The 18,847-nt window shown below is 57.5% G+C and overlaps 2 protein-coding genes across 5 annotated transcripts; both read left to right on the forward strand.

Moving 5' to 3' along the window:
• The first annotated feature begins 413 nt into the window (after positions 1–413).
• Positions 414–9,434, forward strand: TAS1R1 (taste 1 receptor member 1). Its single transcript, XM_008694777.2, has 6 exons — positions 414–981; positions 2,571–2,877; positions 5,689–6,450; positions 6,878–7,090; positions 7,403–7,523; positions 8,503–9,434. Exons 1-6 carry the CDS (start codon positions 791–793, stop codon positions 9,432–9,434), a joined length of 2,526 nt encoding a protein of 841 aa, XP_008692999.1. The 5' UTR covers positions 414–790.
• Positions 9,435–9,919: 485 nt separating this feature from the next.
• ZBTB48 (zinc finger and BTB domain containing 48) lies at positions 9,920–17,637 on the forward strand. Of its 4 annotated transcripts, none has more exons than XM_040645718.1 (11): positions 9,920–10,054; positions 10,559–11,255; positions 11,757–11,998; positions 14,364–14,475; positions 15,081–15,173; positions 15,559–15,645; positions 15,791–15,945; positions 16,367–16,503; positions 16,589–16,753; positions 17,093–17,181; positions 17,282–17,637. In XM_040645718.1, the coding sequence occupies exons 2-11, from the start codon at positions 10,566–10,568 to the stop codon at positions 17,576–17,578; spliced, it is 2,067 nt and encodes a 688-aa protein (XP_040501652.1). In that variant the 5' UTR covers positions 9,920–10,054; positions 10,559–10,565; the 3' UTR covers positions 17,579–17,637. The 4 variants fall into 4 exon arrangements, with proteins under 4 accessions (XP_040501652.1, XP_040501655.1, XP_040501653.1 ...); XM_040645721.1 differs by having other exon boundaries at positions 10,559–11,093; XM_040645719.1 differs by having other exon boundaries at positions 9,933–10,054; positions 10,563–11,255.
• The last annotated feature ends 1,210 nt before the right edge of the window (positions 17,638–18,847 follow it).

Genomic DNA, 18,847 nt, shown 5'->3' on the forward strand with positions numbered 1-18,847 from the left:
GGCCACCTTTCCGGAAATCCACTTGAAATTTTTTTTCTTGCAGAAAAAGAACCAGGATTGGCAGTTTAAGCAAAACCGGTCTATTTGCATACCCTGTTTGCATGCAGTTGTCTTTGGACTGAAGGGAGCCACCCTGGATAACACGGCAAACCCACAATGATTCACTCAAAATTTCAGTGTCAGAAAACTGAGGCTGGGAGGAGGTCAACTCAAAGCCATGTCTCATTTGGTAAACTGAGACCCGGGTAAACGTTTCTAAAACCCACAGCTCCCTCCACATTCTGCCCCCAGAGCAGCTGTGTCCTTGCCTCCTTCCTCTGACCATCATCTCCCCCCCCCCCGCCCCAAATGCCAGGGCTCCCTTTCTTTAAGTAGGCTCCATGCCCAGGGTGGAGCCCAGCATGGGGCTTTAACTCAAGACCCTGAGCCAAGATCAAGAATCAGCTGCTTAACCCGCTGAGCCAGCCAGGCGCCCCTGAGGCTACCTTTCTGAGCCAGGAGAAGCCACAGGCACCAGAGCAAGAGCCAGAGCCACAACCATGCAGAGGAAGGGTCAGTGGCTGCCACCTGGTTTGCATCTGTGCCTTCCCCCTGCCCAGTTCCTGAGCAGGACCACAGGCCCAGAGGCCAAGGCAAGCAGCCAGGTTCCTACAACTTGGTTTCAGCCCCACCCCCGGCACAGGCATGAAGTTGGGAAGCATCTGGGCAGCTGCTGTCTATTCTATTTAAACAGCCAACCTGGTCAGAGGGCTCTGCTCGGCCATGCCAGGCACAGGACCGACTGGGCAGCATGTCACTCCTGGCAGCTCACCTGGTCAGCCTGCAGGTCTCCCTCTCCTGCTGCTGGGCCCTCAGCTGCCACAACACAGAGCTGTCTCCTGACTTCAGCCTCCCTGGGGATTACCTCCTTGCAGGTCTGTTCCCTGTGCACTCTCACTGTCCGGGGGTGAGACGCAGGCCCACGGTGACTCTCTGTGACAGGTGAGTGAGGGGTCCTCTGCCTGCCCTCCTTGGTGAAGACCATGCCCTTTCTGCCTCTGGGGCTGCCTCCTGAACCACCTCCAGTCCCTCCCACCCTACCAGTCACCACCTTCAAGCCCTGGCTGGACCTTCCCTGGCACTTCTGTTTGGGTCCCACTCTGTAATACATTATTTTGTCCTGGCCATCAGAGTGCTTTGTATTATAATCCCATTCCAGTTGTTCCCAGGCTTCGTGACATCCGGAGGTGGCAAGGATTCAGCAAGCATGGCTTCCCCAGCTCCGTGTCCTCCCTGCTCCTCTCCAGGTTCAAACTCCTGGGTCTCCCGATGGCAAGCGCGGTTTTCCATGAGGAGGAGAGGGAAGGTACACAGCAGTAGATGCTTTAGGAGCTTAGCAAAGATATCCTAGATTGGTGCCTTGCCTTCATGAAGTCCACAGTCTTGGTAGAGAAAAACATCTGCTTTTCTCCTAAAGAAGATAAGTTGTTTGCCATCTGTGCAAGTCGCAGATTTGGGAGGCTCAAGGATGGATTGGGACTCAGTGGCAGGATGCCTTAAACATGAAGCACATCTGAGATTTGCACAGGAGGAAGGTTCTGGAAAGCCTAGTGCATGAAGACTGGCCCCAAGAGCTACAGATAGGAGCCTGGGAAGAGAAGATTTGGGGAAGAGGAGACACATGGACACCCACTTCTGAAGGTGTCATGGAGGGAGGCACTGAGTTTCCTCTGAGGGACTCGAGGACAGAAGTGGTAGAAATGATGGAAGACCATTCCAACGGGCACAGAGGCTGGAAAGTGGAATGTGCTTGCACACTCATCAAGCAGAGCTGAACCATGTCCCCACGGGGATCCAGCTGGCAGTTCCTGAGAGGCAGTGAGGAACATAGGCCCTCACTATATTCATGAGTGTCCTGGTGAGAAGCACTAGTTAAACAAGGTTAAACAGGTGTGTGGTTAACTTTTTGTGTCAGTCTGGCTAGGGTATGGTGCCCAGTTGTTTGGCCAAACACCTGTCTAGATGTTGCTGTGAAGATTAACATTTGAATCAATAGAGTAAAGCAGATTGCTTTCTATTGTGTGGGTGGGCCTCATCCAATCAGTTGAAGACCTTAAGAGAAAAGATTGAGGTCCCTTAAAAAGGAAGGAATTTTGCCTTCAGACTCAAGACTGCAGCATCAACCATTGAGGAAATTTCTAGCCTGCCCTGCAAACGTCAGACTTGCCAGCCCCACAATCATGTGAGCCAATTCCTTAAAATAACCTTTCTTTCTCTGTATATATCCAATTGGTTCTGTTTCTCCAGAGAACCCTGACTAATACAGCAGGTGTCTCTGTTACAGGACTTCATCAGCCTTTCAATGCTAATATGCTTATCCAGGGAGGATGGTATGTGGTTTCTCCAACTTGTTCCCCGTCCCCACCCCACCCAAAGGTCTGCTGATACAACTGTGAGTATGGTACAGGGCTCACACTGAGTTCATGGTTGTGGGCGCTGGACAGAGGACCTCAGGATTTCCTGTCTACCCTCCAGAGCGGGTTGCAGCAAGGCCTTTCCCTTCTTGGCTCTCAGCTTGGCTTTCTCCACAGACCCAACAGCTTCAATGGGCATGGCTACCACCTCTTCCAAGCCATGCGGTTTGGCATTGAGGAGATCAACAACTCCACGACCCTGCTGCCTAATGTCACCCTGGGGTACCAGCTGTATGACGTGTGCTCAGAGTCGGCCAACGTGTATGCCACATTAAATGTGCTCTCCATGCTGGGGACGCATCACATAGACATCCAAGCAAACCCTGCCCACTATTCCCCGGCTGCCCTGGCGGTGATTGGGCCTGATACCACCAACCATGCTGCCACCACCGCAGCCCTGCTGGGCCCCTTTCTGGTGCCCCTGGTAAGCTGGGGCCCCAGCTGTGTGTCCATCTCCCCTTCTGGAAGGTGGTGGGCAGGAACTGTTGGGCCCCGAGGCCAGTCTGGCTCCCTGGAACTCCTGGGTGGTCACCGCTCATTAGTCACATGGCAGGGGGCCCTGCCCCATCGCAGTCCCCACTCCGGCATTTCTTCCTGCCCAAGTGCTGCACCCAGACCTCCTGGCCTCAATGCTCCTGAGAAAACGCATTCTCCTTTGAAACTGCTCTCCTCCCACCATCCTGTCTCCTTTGTGAAGAATGGGACACCCTTTGCTTCCCACCCCACAGACTGCTCCACTTCTCCCCTGCCCTCCTTCTTCCTTCCTGCCTCCCCCCTACCCCGCCCTGGGCTTAGGCTCAGAGCTGTGGTCCCCCACTCAGAGTGCTGTCCCCCTGGGCTGTGCCCCCTCTTGTCAGCCTCCCCTAGGGGGTCCTCCTCCACCTGTAAGCTGGCCTTATCCCTCCCCATCTTCCAGGCAACTCTGCTCCCAGCACTGCCCTCCCTCTGCCCTCTTTCCATGGAAACTTATCTGCAGAGCTCTAGTCTTGTCTGCTTCTCCCTCTTGCCATTTGCTTTTCAATCCCCTGCCCTGGCTGCTGCCCCACCACTCTTGCCCTTGTGATCAGGAGGTCTTCCTAGGTCTCCAAATCCAACGAATGCTTTTCAGTCCCTTTTTACCTGACATGACAACTCTGTGACATTCTTGACAGTCCTTCAGTGACATTCTTTCCTCATCATTTATGACCTGCCCCCTCTCACTTATGGCCCCTCCCCCTCCCCCTCCTCCTCCTCCTCCTCCTCCTCCTCCTCCTCCTCCTCCTCCTCAGTCTCCTTTAGACAATCTCTCCCCCATCTCTTCTGAAAAGGTGGATGATTCCCAGAGTACAGGATGCTCCCTTTCCCAGGCAGGTGTTGGGAGTAAAAATTTTTCTATACTCTTCAAGATTCTTCTGGCTGGTCTAAACATTAAATTGACATGAGACAGATTAACAGGGGAAAATAAAAAATCACAGGGCGCCTGGGTGGCTCAGTCAGTTAAGTGTCTGCTTTTGGCTCAGGTCATGGGATTGAGCCCTATGTCAGGCTCCCTGCTCAGCGAGGAGACTGCTTTTCCCTCTCCTTCTGCTGCTCTCCCTGCTCATTCTCTCTCACTCTCTCAAATAAATAAAATCTTTAAAAAAGAAAGAAAGAAAGAAAGAAAGAAAGAAAGGAAGAAAGAAGGAAGGAAAGAAATAAAGTCAAAATTACATAGGTATAGGGAATCCACATAAACACGAGAGGTTCAAAGACAGGCAAAATGAGGCCTATATGCTATTCTGAACTAAGGAGAAGCTGGTAGGAGTCTGGGACTTCAAAGGAGAGAAAGGCAATTCACAGGAAGAGAAAAGAGAGTAAACGTTTAATAAACAAATGTTTGCTGGGCCATCCAGGAACAATGGTACATAGAGAGGAATTTTTTTTTTTTTTAAGATTTTATTTATTTATTCGACAGAGAGAGAGACAGCCAGCGAGAGAGGGAACACACACAAGCAGGGGGAGTGGGAGAGGAAGAAGCAGGCTCATAGCAGAGGAGCCTGATGTGGGGCTCGATCCCATAACGCCGGGACCACGCCCTGAGCCGAAGGCAGATGCTTAACCGCTGTGCCACCCAGGCGCCCCCATAGAGAGGAATTTTAACAAATCGAACTTTGCTAAGATTCCTCCCCTGCCCACCACACCTAGTTCCCATTATAATGTAGTTACCTATGATAACAGTTCCCTAACCTGGAGCAGGTCAGCTATCTAAATTCTTTTAGGCAGTTAGGGAAAAGGTCAATGTTTCCTCCTGAGTCTTTTGTGCCTTAATTATTCCCAACTGGACATTAACCCACATGCCAAAGCGGCATATCTTGGGGCAATTCATTCAGAACCCCTACCCAGGCCATGAGCCTCACTGCTCAATTTCCCCTTCTCTGGCTTCTGTCCTGTGCTCCAAGCACTGAGCCTCATTTCTGGATGCTCATCCAGGGTCTCCACTGCATGGACCCAGCAGGCCCCAAACTGAACTTCCCTCCCTATACAAGTGGAGCCTCTTTTCTTTCTGTATCCCCCCTCCTGCCCACCTGCCTCTCTACTCAAGCCAGGATCCCGGCAGACCTACCCACATTCCTCTGTCCCCCACCCCCACAGTTAGCCCATCACCATGGCCTCTGCTTTTACCTTCTAAATGCTGCCAGGTCCATCCCCTCTTCTCCATCACCAGTGCCACAGCTCTAACTCAGACCACTAAGCTCTCTCATCTAGACGATTCCATCAGCCTTCTAGGGGTTCTCCCTGACTCTGGTCTTGAGCCTTTTCTAACACATTCCTCACTGAAATCAGAGATACACTCCTAAAACACAAGTTGGAACATTATCACTTCTCTGCCTAAACATTTAGGGGCTTCCCATGGCCTACAGATAAAGACCAAGTCTCTGAGCATGACAGTACTCCTGCCCTGAGCAGACACATCTACTCTTGTGCTCCTTCTTCTGGCCTGGGCAACGGCATCCGACCTCCCGGGTCATTTCAGTCACTGTGCAGCTTTAGTTCCCTTCCCCTTCCTCCCTCAGAACCTCCCCTTGGGTTTCTGCCTCTTCTCCAGATGTACCTTGTCAGCCTCGATGTCCAGTAGAGCTCTCCTTGAGGGCCAGGGCAGGGACCAAATGTCCCTCCTCCCTGGGTCCCCGTGCCCAGCCAAGGGCCGACAGTGGGGGGGGGTGGCGTGCTGAGTTGAGACCGATGCCACTGAACTCGCTGAACTGAACCCCCACAGATCAGCTACGAGGCCAGCAGCGCGATGCTCGGAGTGAAGCGGTTTTACCCCTCATTTCTGCGCACCATCCCCAGCGATGAGCACCAGGTTGAGCTCATGGTGCTGCTGCTGCAGAGCTTTGGGTGGGTCTGGATCTCGCTGGTGGGCAGTGACGGTGACTACGGGCAGCTGGGGGTGCAGGCGCTGGAGGAGCAGGCCACCCAGCAGGGCATCTGCATTGCCTTCAAGGACATCATACCCTTGTCTGCCCGCCCGGGGAGCGAGAGGATGTGGAGCATGATGCACCACCTGGCCCGAGCGAGGACCACCGTGGTGGTCGTCTTCTCCAACAGGCAGCTGGCCCGGGTGTTCTTCGAGTCCGTGGTGCTGGCCAACCTGACGGCCAAGGTGTGGATCGCCTCAGAGGACTGGGCCATCTCCAGACACATCAGCAGCGTGCCCGGGGTCTGGGGCATTGGCATGGTGCTGGGCGTGGCCATTCAGCAGAGGCTTGTCCCTGGCCTGAAGGAGTTCGAAGAGGCCTACGTGCAGGCAGATAAAGGGGCCCATGGGTCCTGCCCCAGCGGCTCCTGGTGCGGCAGCAACCAACTGTGCAGCGCATGTCGGGCGTTCACGGCACAGCAGATGCCCACGCTCGGAGCCTTCTCCATGAGCTCTGCCTACAACGCCTACCAGGCCGTCTACGCTGTGGCCCATGGCCTCCACCGGCTCCTGGGCTGTGCCTCCGGAGCCTGTTCCAGGGACCGAGTCTACCCCTGGCAGGTAAGGGAACCCAGACCCTGGCACCCTGAAACAGGCTGCTTTTTTGAGGCAGGCAGCGTGATCACTCTCCGGCCAACTGAGTGCTAGGAGTGGGGGGCAAAGGCCACCGATCAGAGGGCTGCTCGCCTCTCTTAGGCTTCAATTCTCTGAAACCTCAGCCCCTCCTCCTCACCACGCTTCAGATCCAGGACTAAACATCCCCGTAAAGAGGTCCTTTGTGAGAAGCTTCCTCTCAGGAGGCTGGTTGGGAGGGTTGAGGGGCTTCCTTGGAGGGGAAGGAGGGCTCTGAACTTCCAGACGGACTGAAACCACCTAAACAGAAGCACAAGGTCCCTGGCACTTGCTTCCTGAGCCTTCCAGGTCTGGGCAGTTGAGGAGGAAGAGCCTTTGTCATCTATGGCAGCTCCCTGGTCCCTGTTTATTTCAGCTTCTGGAAGAGATCCGTAAAGTGAATTTTCTTCTACACGAGGATACTGTGATATTTAATGACAACGGGGACCCCCTCGGCAGCTATGACATAATTGCCTGGGACTGGAGTGGCCCCAAGTGGAACTTCAGGGTCATCGGCTCTGCCACGTGGCCTCCAGTTCAGCTGGACATAAATAAAACCAAAATCCGGTGGCACGGAAAGGACAACCAGGTAACAGAGACATGGTCACTCACCAGGGGACTGCGTTATGGGCAGCCTGGAGCCTGAGGGTACTGTGGACACAGCTTACACGGAGCAGGAAGGGGATCCCAGGTTCCAGGCCAACATGGCTCTCTCCAGCCCTGCCAGGGAGGCTCCCCAGGCAGCACCCAGATGGCGAGGTGCCGCTGGTTCATGAAACCAGGGGCTCCGCCCTGGGAGTGGGCTGTGAAAGCAGATGCACAGAGATGGTTTCCCATTCCACACGTGAGCATCCCCTGACTGCACTTCATGTGCTTACAGAACACCTGTGGCTTCTTGCAGGTGCCTAAGTCTGTGTGCTCCAGCGACTGTCTTGAAGGGCACCAGAGAGTCATTGTGGGGTTCTACCACTGTTGCTTTGAGTGTGTGCCCTGTGAGGCCGGGACCTTCCTCAACAAGAGCGGTGAGTGGCTGGGTGGGCGAATGACTGGGCACTCCTAGGGTCTGTAGAGCAGGTGAGGGGGATCTCCCTTGGGCCACACATGCCCAGAACCAGAGCCTTGCTCACTTCGCTGCCAGTTAGGTACAGGTTGGAGAATACCTGCCACCAGATTGAATCCTGAGGAAGCAGAGAGAAACAACCAGTTGAAATCCTCAGACCCCGTATGTCTTTTACTAGAGAACTCCCAGCCCAATTCCTACAGAGGCAATTTTATCTTAAATTCAACGTCTTTATGCAAAAGAAGTAGCTATGTTCCCTGTACCCTCCCCTGCTATCTGTACGAAGTCCCTTCTACTCCCCATGCCCAAGACAGCCAGCACCTTGAACAGCTTGGCCTGAACGCAGATACGATTGTATCTGCAGCTGAAAAAAGAAGACACTCCATCCAGTGAGGCAAGGTCAAGATCAGAGAGCAAATTGGGGTAGCTAAGGGCTCAGCCCAGAGCTGGACTCCATGAGCCACATTCTTTCCTTTTACTATCTCTGTGGGCATGGGAATGCGTCTCTTCTGTTCTCAAGAGTCAGAGAAACCACAGAGTGGCAGCACAGGGAGGTGGATTTGGTTAAGGGAAGGGCTGGGGAGAGATGAAAATGCCCTTCCTTCAGGGTCGACTGTTCCTATTGAATCGTAGACCCACTAGCATGTGGGCAGAGTCACCAGAGGAAAGCCCTCCCTAAGGACCTCTTGGTTTGCAAGCCCAAGGGATCATGAGCCATATAGAACCTACCCAAGCGCCTTCAGAATCTGTAATTCATACGGGCATCTTGAGGAAACACTTGGCCTTGGGACCCCACTCAGGGCTACCCCTAACCCACCATGCCCAGTAGCGCCCAGCTCCTGGGGTAAACCCTCCCAGCACCTTGCAGCCCTCCTTGGCCTCCCTTCCTCATTCCTGCCCTGCTCATCTAGCTCTCAGGAGCCTTCTGCCTTTTCTTCCAGACCTCCACAGATGCCAGCCTTGTGGCAAAGAAGAATGGGCACCTGAGGGAAGTGAAACCTGCTTCCCACGCACCGTGGTGTTTCTGACCTGGCATGAACCCATCTCTTGGGTGCTGCTGGCAGCTAATACGCTGCTGCTGCTGGTGGTGGCTGGGACTGCTGGCCTGTTTGCCTGGCACTTAGACACCCCTGTGGTGAGGTCCGCTGGGGGCAGGCTGTGCTTCTTCATGCTGGGCTCCCTGGCAGGGGGCAGCTGTGGGCTCTATGGCTTTTTTGGGGAGCCCACCCTGCCCACATGCTTGCTGCGCCAAGGCCTCTTTGTCCTCGGTTTTGCCATCTTCTTGTCCTGCCTGACAATCCGCTCCTTCCAACTGGTCTTCATCTTCAAGTTTTCTGCCAAGGTACCCACATTCTACCATGCCTGGGTGCAAAACCATGGTCCCAGCCTATTTGTGGTGATCAGCTCAATGGCCCAGCTGCTCATCTGTCTAACTTGGCTTGCGGTGTGGACCCCACTGCCCACCAGGGAATACCAGCGCTTCCCTCAGCTGGTGGTGCTTGATTGCTCAGAGGCCAACTCACTGGGCTTCATGTTGGCATTCGCCTACAATGGCCTCCTGTCCGTCAGCGCCTTTGCCTGCAGCTACCTGGGCAAGGACCTGCCAGAGAACTACAACGAGGCCAAATGCGTCACCTTCAGTCTGCTCCTCAACTTCGTGTCCTGGATTGGCTTCTTCACCACGGCAAGCGTCTACCAGGGCAAGTACCTGCCTGCGGTCAACGTGCTAGCGGCGCTGAGCAGCCTGAGTGGCGGCTTCAGCGGTTATTTCCTCCCCAAGTGCTACGTGATCCTGTGCCGCCCAGATCTCAACAGCACCGAGCACTTCCAAGCCTCCATCCAGGACTACACAAGGCGCTGCGGCTCCACCTGACCACTGAGGCGGGCAGGGCCACGACCGGGGCGGGGTGGTGGTGGTGCTGACGCCTCCTCTGCCCCGAAGGGCGAGGGTCGAGGGTCTAGAGAGGCGCGCGCGCCCTGCGCTGTCCGGGAGGCCTTTGGACTCCTCAGTCTCGGCTCGGAGAGTGTAAGCTCACGGGAGTCCAACCCGGGCTCCGGGCTGCCAATAAAGCGGTGAAATGTGCGTCCTGGCTGCTCCTGCTGTCTGGGGCGAGGGTGGGGCGCTGCCTCCTCCAGGCTGAGGGCGCCGCGGGGGCCGACCGCAGCCGGAACCCCGGGACCGGCCCCAGCCAGGCCAGGAGCCCGCGCCCAGCTTGGAGTTGCCAAGCAACTCCGGGAGGCAAGCCCGACGCCGAGGGAACCGGGCCAGGCCCCCTCTCCCCACCCCATTGGCGGTTCTCTGCCCGGCCCCGCCCCGAGGCTCCGAGCCTTTCGCCCCGTCCGGCGCGCCCTGACGTCACGTCCGGCGGCGGCGGCGACGGCGGCGTCTCCGTACGGTCGGCCGGGCACGTAGGGTCCGGGCAGTTGGTCTGGGGAGCTTGGAGACGACGAGGTCCGGGGTTGGTGGAGCTGACGCGGGGAGCACGGGCCCGGGTGAGGAGGTCGGGGGGAGCGGGGCGAGGGAGGGAAGGGCTGCGGGCCGCCGTGGCCGCCTTCCGCCCGGCCGCCCGGCAGTGTGGGCGCGGCGTGGGTTCTGCTCACCTGTCCGCACCCACAGCCCTCCCCTGCCACGGGTCCTCTTGCCGTGCCAGGCCGGTCAGTTCACGTTGATATCCCGTCTCTTTTCCCACACTGATTCCTTCCACCTGCACCTCTTCACGCCCCTGTCCTGTCCCCCGCTAAGCCATGCTTCCGCCCCCCACTCTCTCTGGCCTACCCAATATGGGCTGCTCACCGGGCCCCCACCCCCAGGGAGGCGTTCACTCCATTCCTGGCTCAGCCGGCACCCTCTAACCTTGACCCAAGCCCTGGTTGAGATAAATGTGACTGTTTGAGTAGAGTGCACCTCCCCTTTCCCTCTCCCCAATCCAGGGGCTTGCCCTTGCTACTCCTGGGTTGGGCTGGCCAGGATGTCACTTCTGCCTTCCTCTCCTACAGACAGACCATGGATGGCTCCTTCATCCAGCACAGTGTGAGGGTTCTGCAGGAGCTCAACAAGCAGCGGGAGAAGGGCCAGTACTGCGATGCGACCCTGGATGTGGGGGGCCTGGTGTTCAAGGCACACTGGAGTGTCCTTGCCTGCTGCAGCCACTTCTTCCAGAGTCTCTATGGGGATGGCTCAGGGGGCAGTGTTGTCCTCCCTGCCGGCTTCGCGGAGATCTTTGGTCTCCTGTTGGACTTTTTCTATACTGGTCACCTTGCTCTCACCTCAGGAAACCGGGATCAGGTGCTCTTGGCAGCCAGGGAGTTACGAGTGCCAGAGGCTGTGGAGCTGTGCCAGAGTTTCAAGCCCAAAACCTCAGTGGGGCAGGCACCGAGTGGCCAGAGTGGGCTGGGGAGATCTGCCCCCCGGAGTGTGAACAGCCACCTCAAGGAGCCGGCAGGCTTGGAGGAAGAGGAAGTTTCAAAGTCGCTGGGTCAGGTCCCCAGGGACCAGGAGATCAGTGGCAGTCAAAGCCCTGAGAGGCCCCAGGTTGGTCTCCCTGCCCAGAGTGAGAGCCCCTCCTTCCACCGTGGGAAACTCAAGCAGGCCTTGAAGGTTTGTCCCCCAGAGGACAAGGAGCCTGAGGATTGCAAAGTGCTCCCAAGGCCCTTTGAGGCTGAAGGTGTCCAGCTGCAGGGCGGGAATAATGAGGTACTGTGCCCAGGGTGCTGGGAATGGGAAGGTGGTAGTCAGCGGGAAGAGACTGACATTTTTCTGGGATAATCTGGACCCCAAGGTAGAATCTTTGTTACGTGGGTCTGGAATAGGTTTTCTCCAAACCTAGGAGTCTGGCTCCATTCTGCAGCCTCAGGCTGACCTTTCTGTGAGTCATAGCTGTCGAGGGTTGGCAGCCTGTTGGGGTTGGAGAGCTGGCCTTAGGGTTACAGGTGTTTCCCAAGGGTAGTGAAATCCAGCCAAATTTCCAGCTGCCCACAGATAGAGCCTCTCCCCTCCAAATCCAAGATTCCGATGTGGCCTGCCCTAGGACCCTGATGGGAATAGTCACTGATAAAGGGAATCATTTGGTGATGTGTGTGAGTTGGGTGGGCCTTGGGATGGAACTGGATGGAGCTGGCTGCCGTGTATATCTGTCTCCAGAACTCCTACTGATTAATTTGGTGACCTCGCTTCCTGCTGCCTTTTCTGCTCTAGTGGGAAGTGGTGGTTCAAGTTGAGGACGACGGGGATGGTGATTACGTTTCAGAGACTGAGACCTTGCCAACCAGGAGGAAATCAAACATGATCAGAAAGCCGTGTGCTGCTGAGCCAGCCCTGAGCGCAGGTTCCCTGGCAGCCGAGCCCGCTGAGAACAGAAAAGGTACAGCGGTGCCAGTTGAATGCCCCACATGTCATAAAAAGTTCCTCAGCAAATATTATCTAAAAGTCCACAACAGGTAAACGGTCTGTTTTTTAATTTTCTTTTCCTGTCCACTATTCCCTTGTTGGGGGAGGGGCCTTCACTCCCCTCTTCTGGGCCATGTGGGGGCTGGGGGCTCCATCGCAGACTCACGCAGCATCTCATGTCAATCTGCCTCTCGTCATCGGAGTAAGAACCTGGCCTTGGGTCAGATTTTTTCTTCCTCTCTTTCCTAATTTGAGCCCTCTGAGTGGGTTTGTGGACACCTTGTCAATAAGTTCCACCCACTGTGGACCTTGATCTGTAGCTGCCTTCTGCCAAGGGGATGAGAGAAACCCATGGCCTCGTGCTGTATTTCTGAAGCCTGGCAATGTGGGCTTTAGGCCACGGATGTCAGTCTTTAGGATTGGTGCCTTCTGTGATTCTGGGGAAATGGTAGCCCCAGGGTATCCGTGGAGCGTGATGAATCATTTGTTTAAAGCTGTATTGTCTGAAAAGGTAACGAGATGTCATATGAAGCTATGTTAACTTAAAATCAAAGTAAAAGTGAGTTCAGTTTCTTAGCTGCAATAGCCACATTTCAAGTGCTCCGTAGTTACAGGGGGGCCCTGGCTGCTGACTCAGCACGGACAGAACATTTCCATGGTCAGTTTTCTTGACAGCGCTGCTCCAGGTCTCTGCGAGGCCTCCAGGGGTGGCAACTAGGAGACCTGCTTTCCAGTCCTGCCATTTCATGGTCCAAGTCATCACTAGTCGGATTTTTTGCCAACCCAGGTTGGGCCACACACACTTTCTCAGCGTGACGCTCTGGGAAGCCAGCAGTGACTGACTGGAGCTGTTGCTGGATGATGTTTGCTCGCCCTGCTTTGGGGCAGCTGCAGCCAGCGGGGTCTGGGGAAGTGCCAGTGTGGGAGGCCCCCTGGGGTGGTCCGCATCTGCTTGATGCTCCCCCAGCGTGAGGCTGGGTGCAGACGCCGTCCCCATCCCTACCTTGGGCCGCAGGCTGCTGGACTGGCCCTGAGGACTGGGAGGGGATGATGCCCTTGTGAGGTCATTGGGATGGGGATGAGGACGGTCTGCGGAGGGGCAGAGGATGAGAGAATCATCTGGTCTCTGAGAACGTGTGAGAATGCTGCCGGTGCCATTCAGGTGCTCTGAGGTCAAGGTTCATTTAGCTCCTTTGTTCTGCTAGGCGACTGACAAGACTGTTCTGGGTGCGTGGGGTACCTTAGTGAATAAAGCAGAGGCCTCAGGGAGCCTGCCTCTCAGCAGGGCCGCACAGACTGGGACTGATGGATGCCAACGGATGGCAACTTGACCATGTGGTGGAAGATGGGAGGTGCTACAGAAGAAAGCAGGGGGAGAGCCCCGCCTAGAGGTTGGGGAGTTCAGGGTGGGGCTGGGTTGCAGTTTTCAAGAAAGGAGTTTTGGGGCACCTGGGTGGCTCAGTCTTTAAGCGTCTGCCTTCGGCTCAGGTCATGATCCTAGAGCCCTGGGATCGAGCCCCGCAGCGGGCTCCCTGCTCAGCAGGAGCCTTTTTCTCCCTTCTCCCTCTTCCCGTGCTTGTGCTTTCTCTCTCACTCTCTCTCTCTCTGTCAAATAAATAAAATCTAAAATAAAAAAAAGAATTTTAAGCAGAGTTAAAGGAAGTGAGGACCTTTACCAAGTGAATGGCTGGTGTGAGTGTTGTGGGTCAAGGAGGGCCAGAGCAGAGACCCTAGGGTGAGCCAGTGGGTTGGCGAACATCAGGGAGGCCAGACCTGGAGAGCAAGGCCCTGGCGTGAGGGGCCGGCCAGCCATGCCTCCTAGGCCCCCGGCCTTTTCTCAGGGTGAGATGGTCAGTATTGCAGGGTTGGGAGCAACAAGCACGGAGGTCTGACTACATCTAAGGGCTGCTCTGGCTGCTGAAGTTCACAGCTGTCAGAGGCAGGCGTGGAGCACGAGACGAGGTAGGAGGCTCGGGCAGCAGTGCCGGGGATGGCCTGGCTACGCTGGGCGGTGCAGTGGAGGCCAGGTGAAGTGGTCAGGTTCTGGCCGTGGTTTTGATGGTAAAGCCCATAGAAGTTGAGGCTGACTCGCTGGTTTCTCCCTCGAGTCAGGACCCTGGGATTATTTCTGTCTTTGCCGAGATGCTAGCCAGCTGGGCCTGCGTGGCTCTGGGGCTGCCCCTCCTGTATGCAGCTGTGCAGGCTCCCACGAGGAGGAGGGTTTCTGGGTGCACCTGTGCGGCTTCATCAGCCAGGTCTGAGCAAGCCATGTGGGCAGCCGTGGCTGGCCTCAGGACCACTCTTCCTCTCTGCTGTGGAGCCCAGCACTGCCGGTGGGGGAGCCAGAGGGGCACTGGGTGAGGGAGAGGTGGGAAGTTGCTCAGGCCCCACACTCTCTGTGGCTTTTCCTGGCAGGAAACACACTGGGGAGAAACCCTTCGAGTGTCCCAAATGTGGAAAGTGTTACTTTCGGAAGGAGAACCTCGTGGAGCATGAAGCCCGGAATTGCATGAACCGCTCAGAACAGGTACCTGTGGGTTGGCCCAGGATTTGTGGGCAGGGGCATGCTGGCCTTTGTCTTCCTGCCATCTGAGAGGGGCCCCCAGGAGACTGTCCTAGGACTGTAAATTCAAGAGAGCTGGAGTGTCCTTGGATGCCATCGAGTCTACTCCCTGGTATTACAGGTGGGGACATCTGTCCCAAGAACAGGAAGGACTTTGTGGGAGGCATTTTGGGCTTGCCTGCATGGGCCCCTGGACTCTGGAGAAGGGGTGCCTCGGTGGGGGATGGCTGCTGTGAAAGGCCACCTGGCAACCTGCCCCCACCCCATGGGCTGGCCCATGTGACATGGCCAGCTAAACTCTACCCTCCTCTTCCTAGAGGCCTGTTGCCAGGGGTGGGGGCTGCGGGTGAGGTCTCTTGGCCCCTGCCTCCAGCCTGGCACGGTGGGTTTGCAGTGCTCAGCGATGGTCAGGGTCAGGGCAGGCAGGTCACATGTTGCCCTCTCCCACCCTAGCGTCCCCCCCCTCGGGCAGACTCCTCCCAGCAGCGAGTGGAAGCCCGGGCAGAGGCTGCCGTCGCAGGCAGAGGCCCCCCCCTGATGCCGGCCCTGCTTGCCCCTCACACTGCCAGGTCTTCACATGCTCCGTGTGCCAGGAGACCTTCCGCCGGAGGATGGAGCTGCGGGTCCACATGGTGTCCCACACGGGGGAGATGCCCTACAAGGTCAGGCATGGCCTGTCCCCAGGGCTGTGGGCGGAGGGGCTGCCCCAGGATCCCTCCTGCCAAGCCCCGTATGTGGGATGACGTTAGGCGCTTCCTCCTTGCTAGTTGTCAAGATGCCCAGCCTTCCCTACCCATCTAGTGTCCCCTACCTTCGGGCAGGGACGTTGGCCCTTTCTGGGTCCTTCTTTCCATGGAGGACAGGCTCAGCATCCCTGTAGGCATGGCACTGGGGGCCCTCCCTGAAGCATCCTTCAAGCAAGGCCATGGAACCTCCTGGCATCTTGGGCTGGGCTCTGCCTTTAGGTTCCTGCCCCCACAGCCTGGGGGCGGTCAGGGTCCCATTGGTGTGAGTGGCCTAAGAGGTGATCTTGGGGCTATTTTCCAGTGCTCCTCCTGCTCCCAGCAGTTCATGCAGAAGAAGGACTTGCAGAGCCACCTGATCAAACTACACGGGGCCCCCAAGCCCCACGCTGTAAGTGCCAGACTGTGCTGGGGACTGGGAGCTGGCAATAGCGAGGTGGTGGTCATAGCCAGGTAGGCTGCATGGTTTCTGTCGTGCAGAGGACCAGGGAACCCCTCCCTGCCCTCACCCCGGTCTTGCTTCGTCTGCCCCACAGTGCCCCACCTGTGCCAAGTGCTTCCTGTCCCGGACGGAACTACAGCTGCACGAGGCTTTCAAGCACCGCGGGGAGAAGCTGTTCGTGTGTGAGGAGTGTGGGCACAGGGCCTCGAGCCGAAATGGCCTGCAGATGCACATCAAGGCCAAGCACAGGTGCGAACTGGCGGTCTCTGCCCAGGCCTGCTCCTGCTGCTGGCTCCAGGCCAGTGAGTGGGCCTGGAAGACAGAGTTTGCTGCGGCGTGCATGGGACTGTAGCCTCTCTGGTGGCAGCGCCTGAGGGATGCGTGAGTTTGCCAGGCAGAAAGTGGGGTGAGAGGATTTTGGGTTAAGACGAGGGCAGAGTCTTAGTGTCCTGTGGCTCCTGGGATGGAGCTGGTGCCCCTTTCCTGGCACTGCCCTAGGCCTCCTTCCGCACCGCTGGTCTCAGCCTGGGCCTGGTCCCACGTGTCAGGTGCTGTGCTTCGGCGGCGATGGTTTCCTTGGCCCCAGGGCCAGGCACGCTCCCAGCTGTTGCAGAGCGAAGGGGGCTGCTTCCCTTGGTGATGGCTCTGTCTGTGTCCCCGACCCGGACAGGAACGAGAGGCCGTACGTCTGTGAGTTCTGCAGCCACGCCTTCACCCAGAAGGCCAATCTCAACATGCACCTGCGCACGCACACAGGCGAGAAGCCCTTCCAGTGCCACCTCTGCGGGAAGACCTTCCGCACCCAAGGTGAGGCGGGCCCCTCCTCTCCCCGGCCCGGGCCGAGGCCCGGCAGCCGAGCCCCCACGGCTGAGCCCCCGCCTTGTCCCCACAGCCAGCCTGGACAAGCACAACCGCACCCACACGGGTGAGAGGCCCTTCAGCTGTGAGTTCTGTGAGCAGCGCTTCACGGAGAAGGGGCCCCTGCTGAGGCACGTGGCCAGCCGCCACCAGGAGGGCCGGCCGCACTTCTGCCAGATCTGCGGGAAGACCTTCAAAGGTACCTGGGCTGGTGGAGACCCTGGGCGCGCCCCGTGGGGGGCTGGCCGGGGCTGGAGGGTCTCTGCAGGGTGGGGTCAGGCATAGTATCGGCTTTCATGCGCTCCTTCTTGGCACGAAACCTCCTTGCCAGAGAATCTCTTCTGTTGCCTGTGCATTAAAGACTGGAGCTTGGAGCTGCTGCAAGGTGGGGTTGGAGGCTGCGGAGGGTCCGGTGCAGGGGCACCCTCGGGGTGCCACCATGAGCAGCCGCACACCCCAGGACTGCCTGTCCTCCCGGCCCCTTCTGCCCACTTCCTGCCTCTCCTGATGCCGGGGTCCCTTCTTTCCCCTCCTGCAGCCGTGGAGCAGCTGCGTGTGCACGTCAGAAGGCACAAGGGGGTCAGGAAGTTCGAGTGCACGGAGTGCGGCTACAAGTTCACCCGGCAGGTAGGCCTGGGGCCGGCGTCCCTCCTCCTGCCCCCTTGGGCCCTGCGCCCCCTGTCCCAGGCCTCTCCCGGGCCCAGCTCTGAGCCCCCTTGCCCCCCAGGCCCATCTCCGGAGGCACATGGAAATCCACGACCGCGTAGAGAACTACAATCCACGGCAGCGCAAGCTCCGGAACCTGGTCATCGAGGACGAGAAGATGGTGGTGGTAGCGCTCCAGCCCCCCGCCGAGCTGGAGGTGGGCTCAGCTGAGGTCATCGTGGCGTCCCTGGCCCAGGGCGGCCTGGCCTCCCAGCTGCCTGGCCAGAGACTCTGTGCGGAGGAGAGCTTGGTGAGCCCGGGTGTCATGGAGCCCTCGCTCATCATCACAGCGGCCATCCCCGAGGACTGTGACACGTAGCCGCCCTGCCGCCACAGCCCACTTGGCCCCAGCCCCCCAATAAACCACATGGCTTTGGACTCCAGTGTTTCAGCCTATCTGGCGGTCGTTCCCCGGTAACCTGGTCTCCAGGGGTGTGCTGCTTTCCTGCGGTGTTCTCTAGAAGAAAAGGTATCTTGCCGGGCCATCTCTGCTCAGCCAGCAGCTTCCCCACCTTGTCGGGAGACCTCAGCAGAGGGAGATGCCCAGATGCTCTCTCCTCGTCTTGTCCCTGTCAGGGTTCTAGAACTGGGAGCGGGGGCACTCCTGTTTCACAGCTGTGGTGCTGCCAGCGGGTGGGGGTAGATTCATTACTAAGCCTCTGGAGTCAGAACCGAGTGGCCAGGGCCCCCGATGATGACCTTGCTATCCTGACTCTGCCCCGCTAGCGTGCAGCAGATCCCACTGGGGAGCCCAAGGGAAGGGCTCGTGGTTAAGCAAGCTCTGGACCCAGGCTGGCCGAGGACCACAGACAGGATCCTCCCCTTGGGAGGGTCCTAACTTGCTTTGCTTGTCCAGGGGGCCTGGAGTTCAGGCAAGGCCGTTTGGAATGACAGGAGGCCCTGCTGGTCCGCGGGTTCAGCAGCCACAGGGACAGCAGGGATGGGTGCCAGATCACGGAGGAAGATTGCGTGGGTGCTGGCACCCAAGTTCCTTCTCAGATTTATTTGTAGCACTGTGACCCAACACAAATGATTGCGTCACTTCCTCATATTTAATGGAATTAGTAACAGCACACACTTGGTAGACAAGGACTGTTGCAGTTATCTACGGCTAGATGGCCAGCCACCCCAGGATTTCCCTGGAAGCTGGGGGGCGGGGGTCCGTGCCTCACAGCGTGCTGGCTGTAGGCCTGGGCCCCTCTCCACAGGCTTCCTCGCAGTGTGGTGGCTGGCTGCCTAGGACCAATGTTCCAACAGACCACAGCTGTGAGACCTTTTTATGACGTGGCCCTCAAGTCACACAGTGTCACCTTTGCCAAGCTGTGTTGGTTCAGGCAGTCACCGGAGCGTCACTCCCCAGATTCAGGGGGAGGGGATGGGTGTCAGCCTGGCAGGGGCTCTTCTCAGTGCCTGGTACCGAGCAAATTCTGAATCGGGTAGTGATGGTCATGACCATCACTGGGACGTTCCCGAAACAGCAGCTCCATGCTATGCCAAATTCCTCCTGGAGTTTGAGGACAACGGTCTGTTTCAGACCCAGAACTCGTGTAACCATCTTTCCTTTTATTCCTTGACCACTGGGGCACTC

The sequence above is a fragment of the Ursus maritimus genome, unplaced genomic scaffold, assembly GCF_017311325.1.
Source record: "Ursus maritimus isolate PB19 unplaced genomic scaffold, ASM1731132v1 scaffold_32, whole genome shotgun sequence".
NCBI lineage: Eukaryota > Metazoa > Chordata > Mammalia > Carnivora > Ursidae > Ursus > Ursus maritimus.

Coding starts and splice junctions, on each gene's coding strand:
- TAS1R1 (XM_008694777.2), top strand. CDS start 791: ATGTCACTCCTGGCAGCTCACCTGGTCAGCCTGCAGGTCTCCCTCTCC. Junction 982..2,570: donor ACGGTGACTCTCTGTGACAG/GTGAGTGAGGGG, acceptor CTTTCTCCACAG/ACCCAACAGCTTCAATGGGC. Junction 6,451..6,877: donor ACCGAGTCTACCCCTGGCAG/GTAAGGGAACCC, acceptor TGTTTATTTCAG/CTTCTGGAAGAGATCCGTAA.
- ZBTB48 (XM_040645718.1), top strand. CDS start 10,566: ATGGATGGCTCCTTCATCCAGCACAGTGTGAGGGTTCTGCAGGAGCTC. Junction 15,646..15,790: donor GGGCCCCCAAGCCCCACGCT/GTAAGTGCCAGA, acceptor TCTGCCCCACAG/TGCCCCACCTGTGCCAAGTG. Junction 16,504..16,588: donor GAAGACCTTCCGCACCCAAG/GTGAGGCGGGCC, acceptor TTGTCCCCACAG/CCAGCCTGGACAAGCACAAC.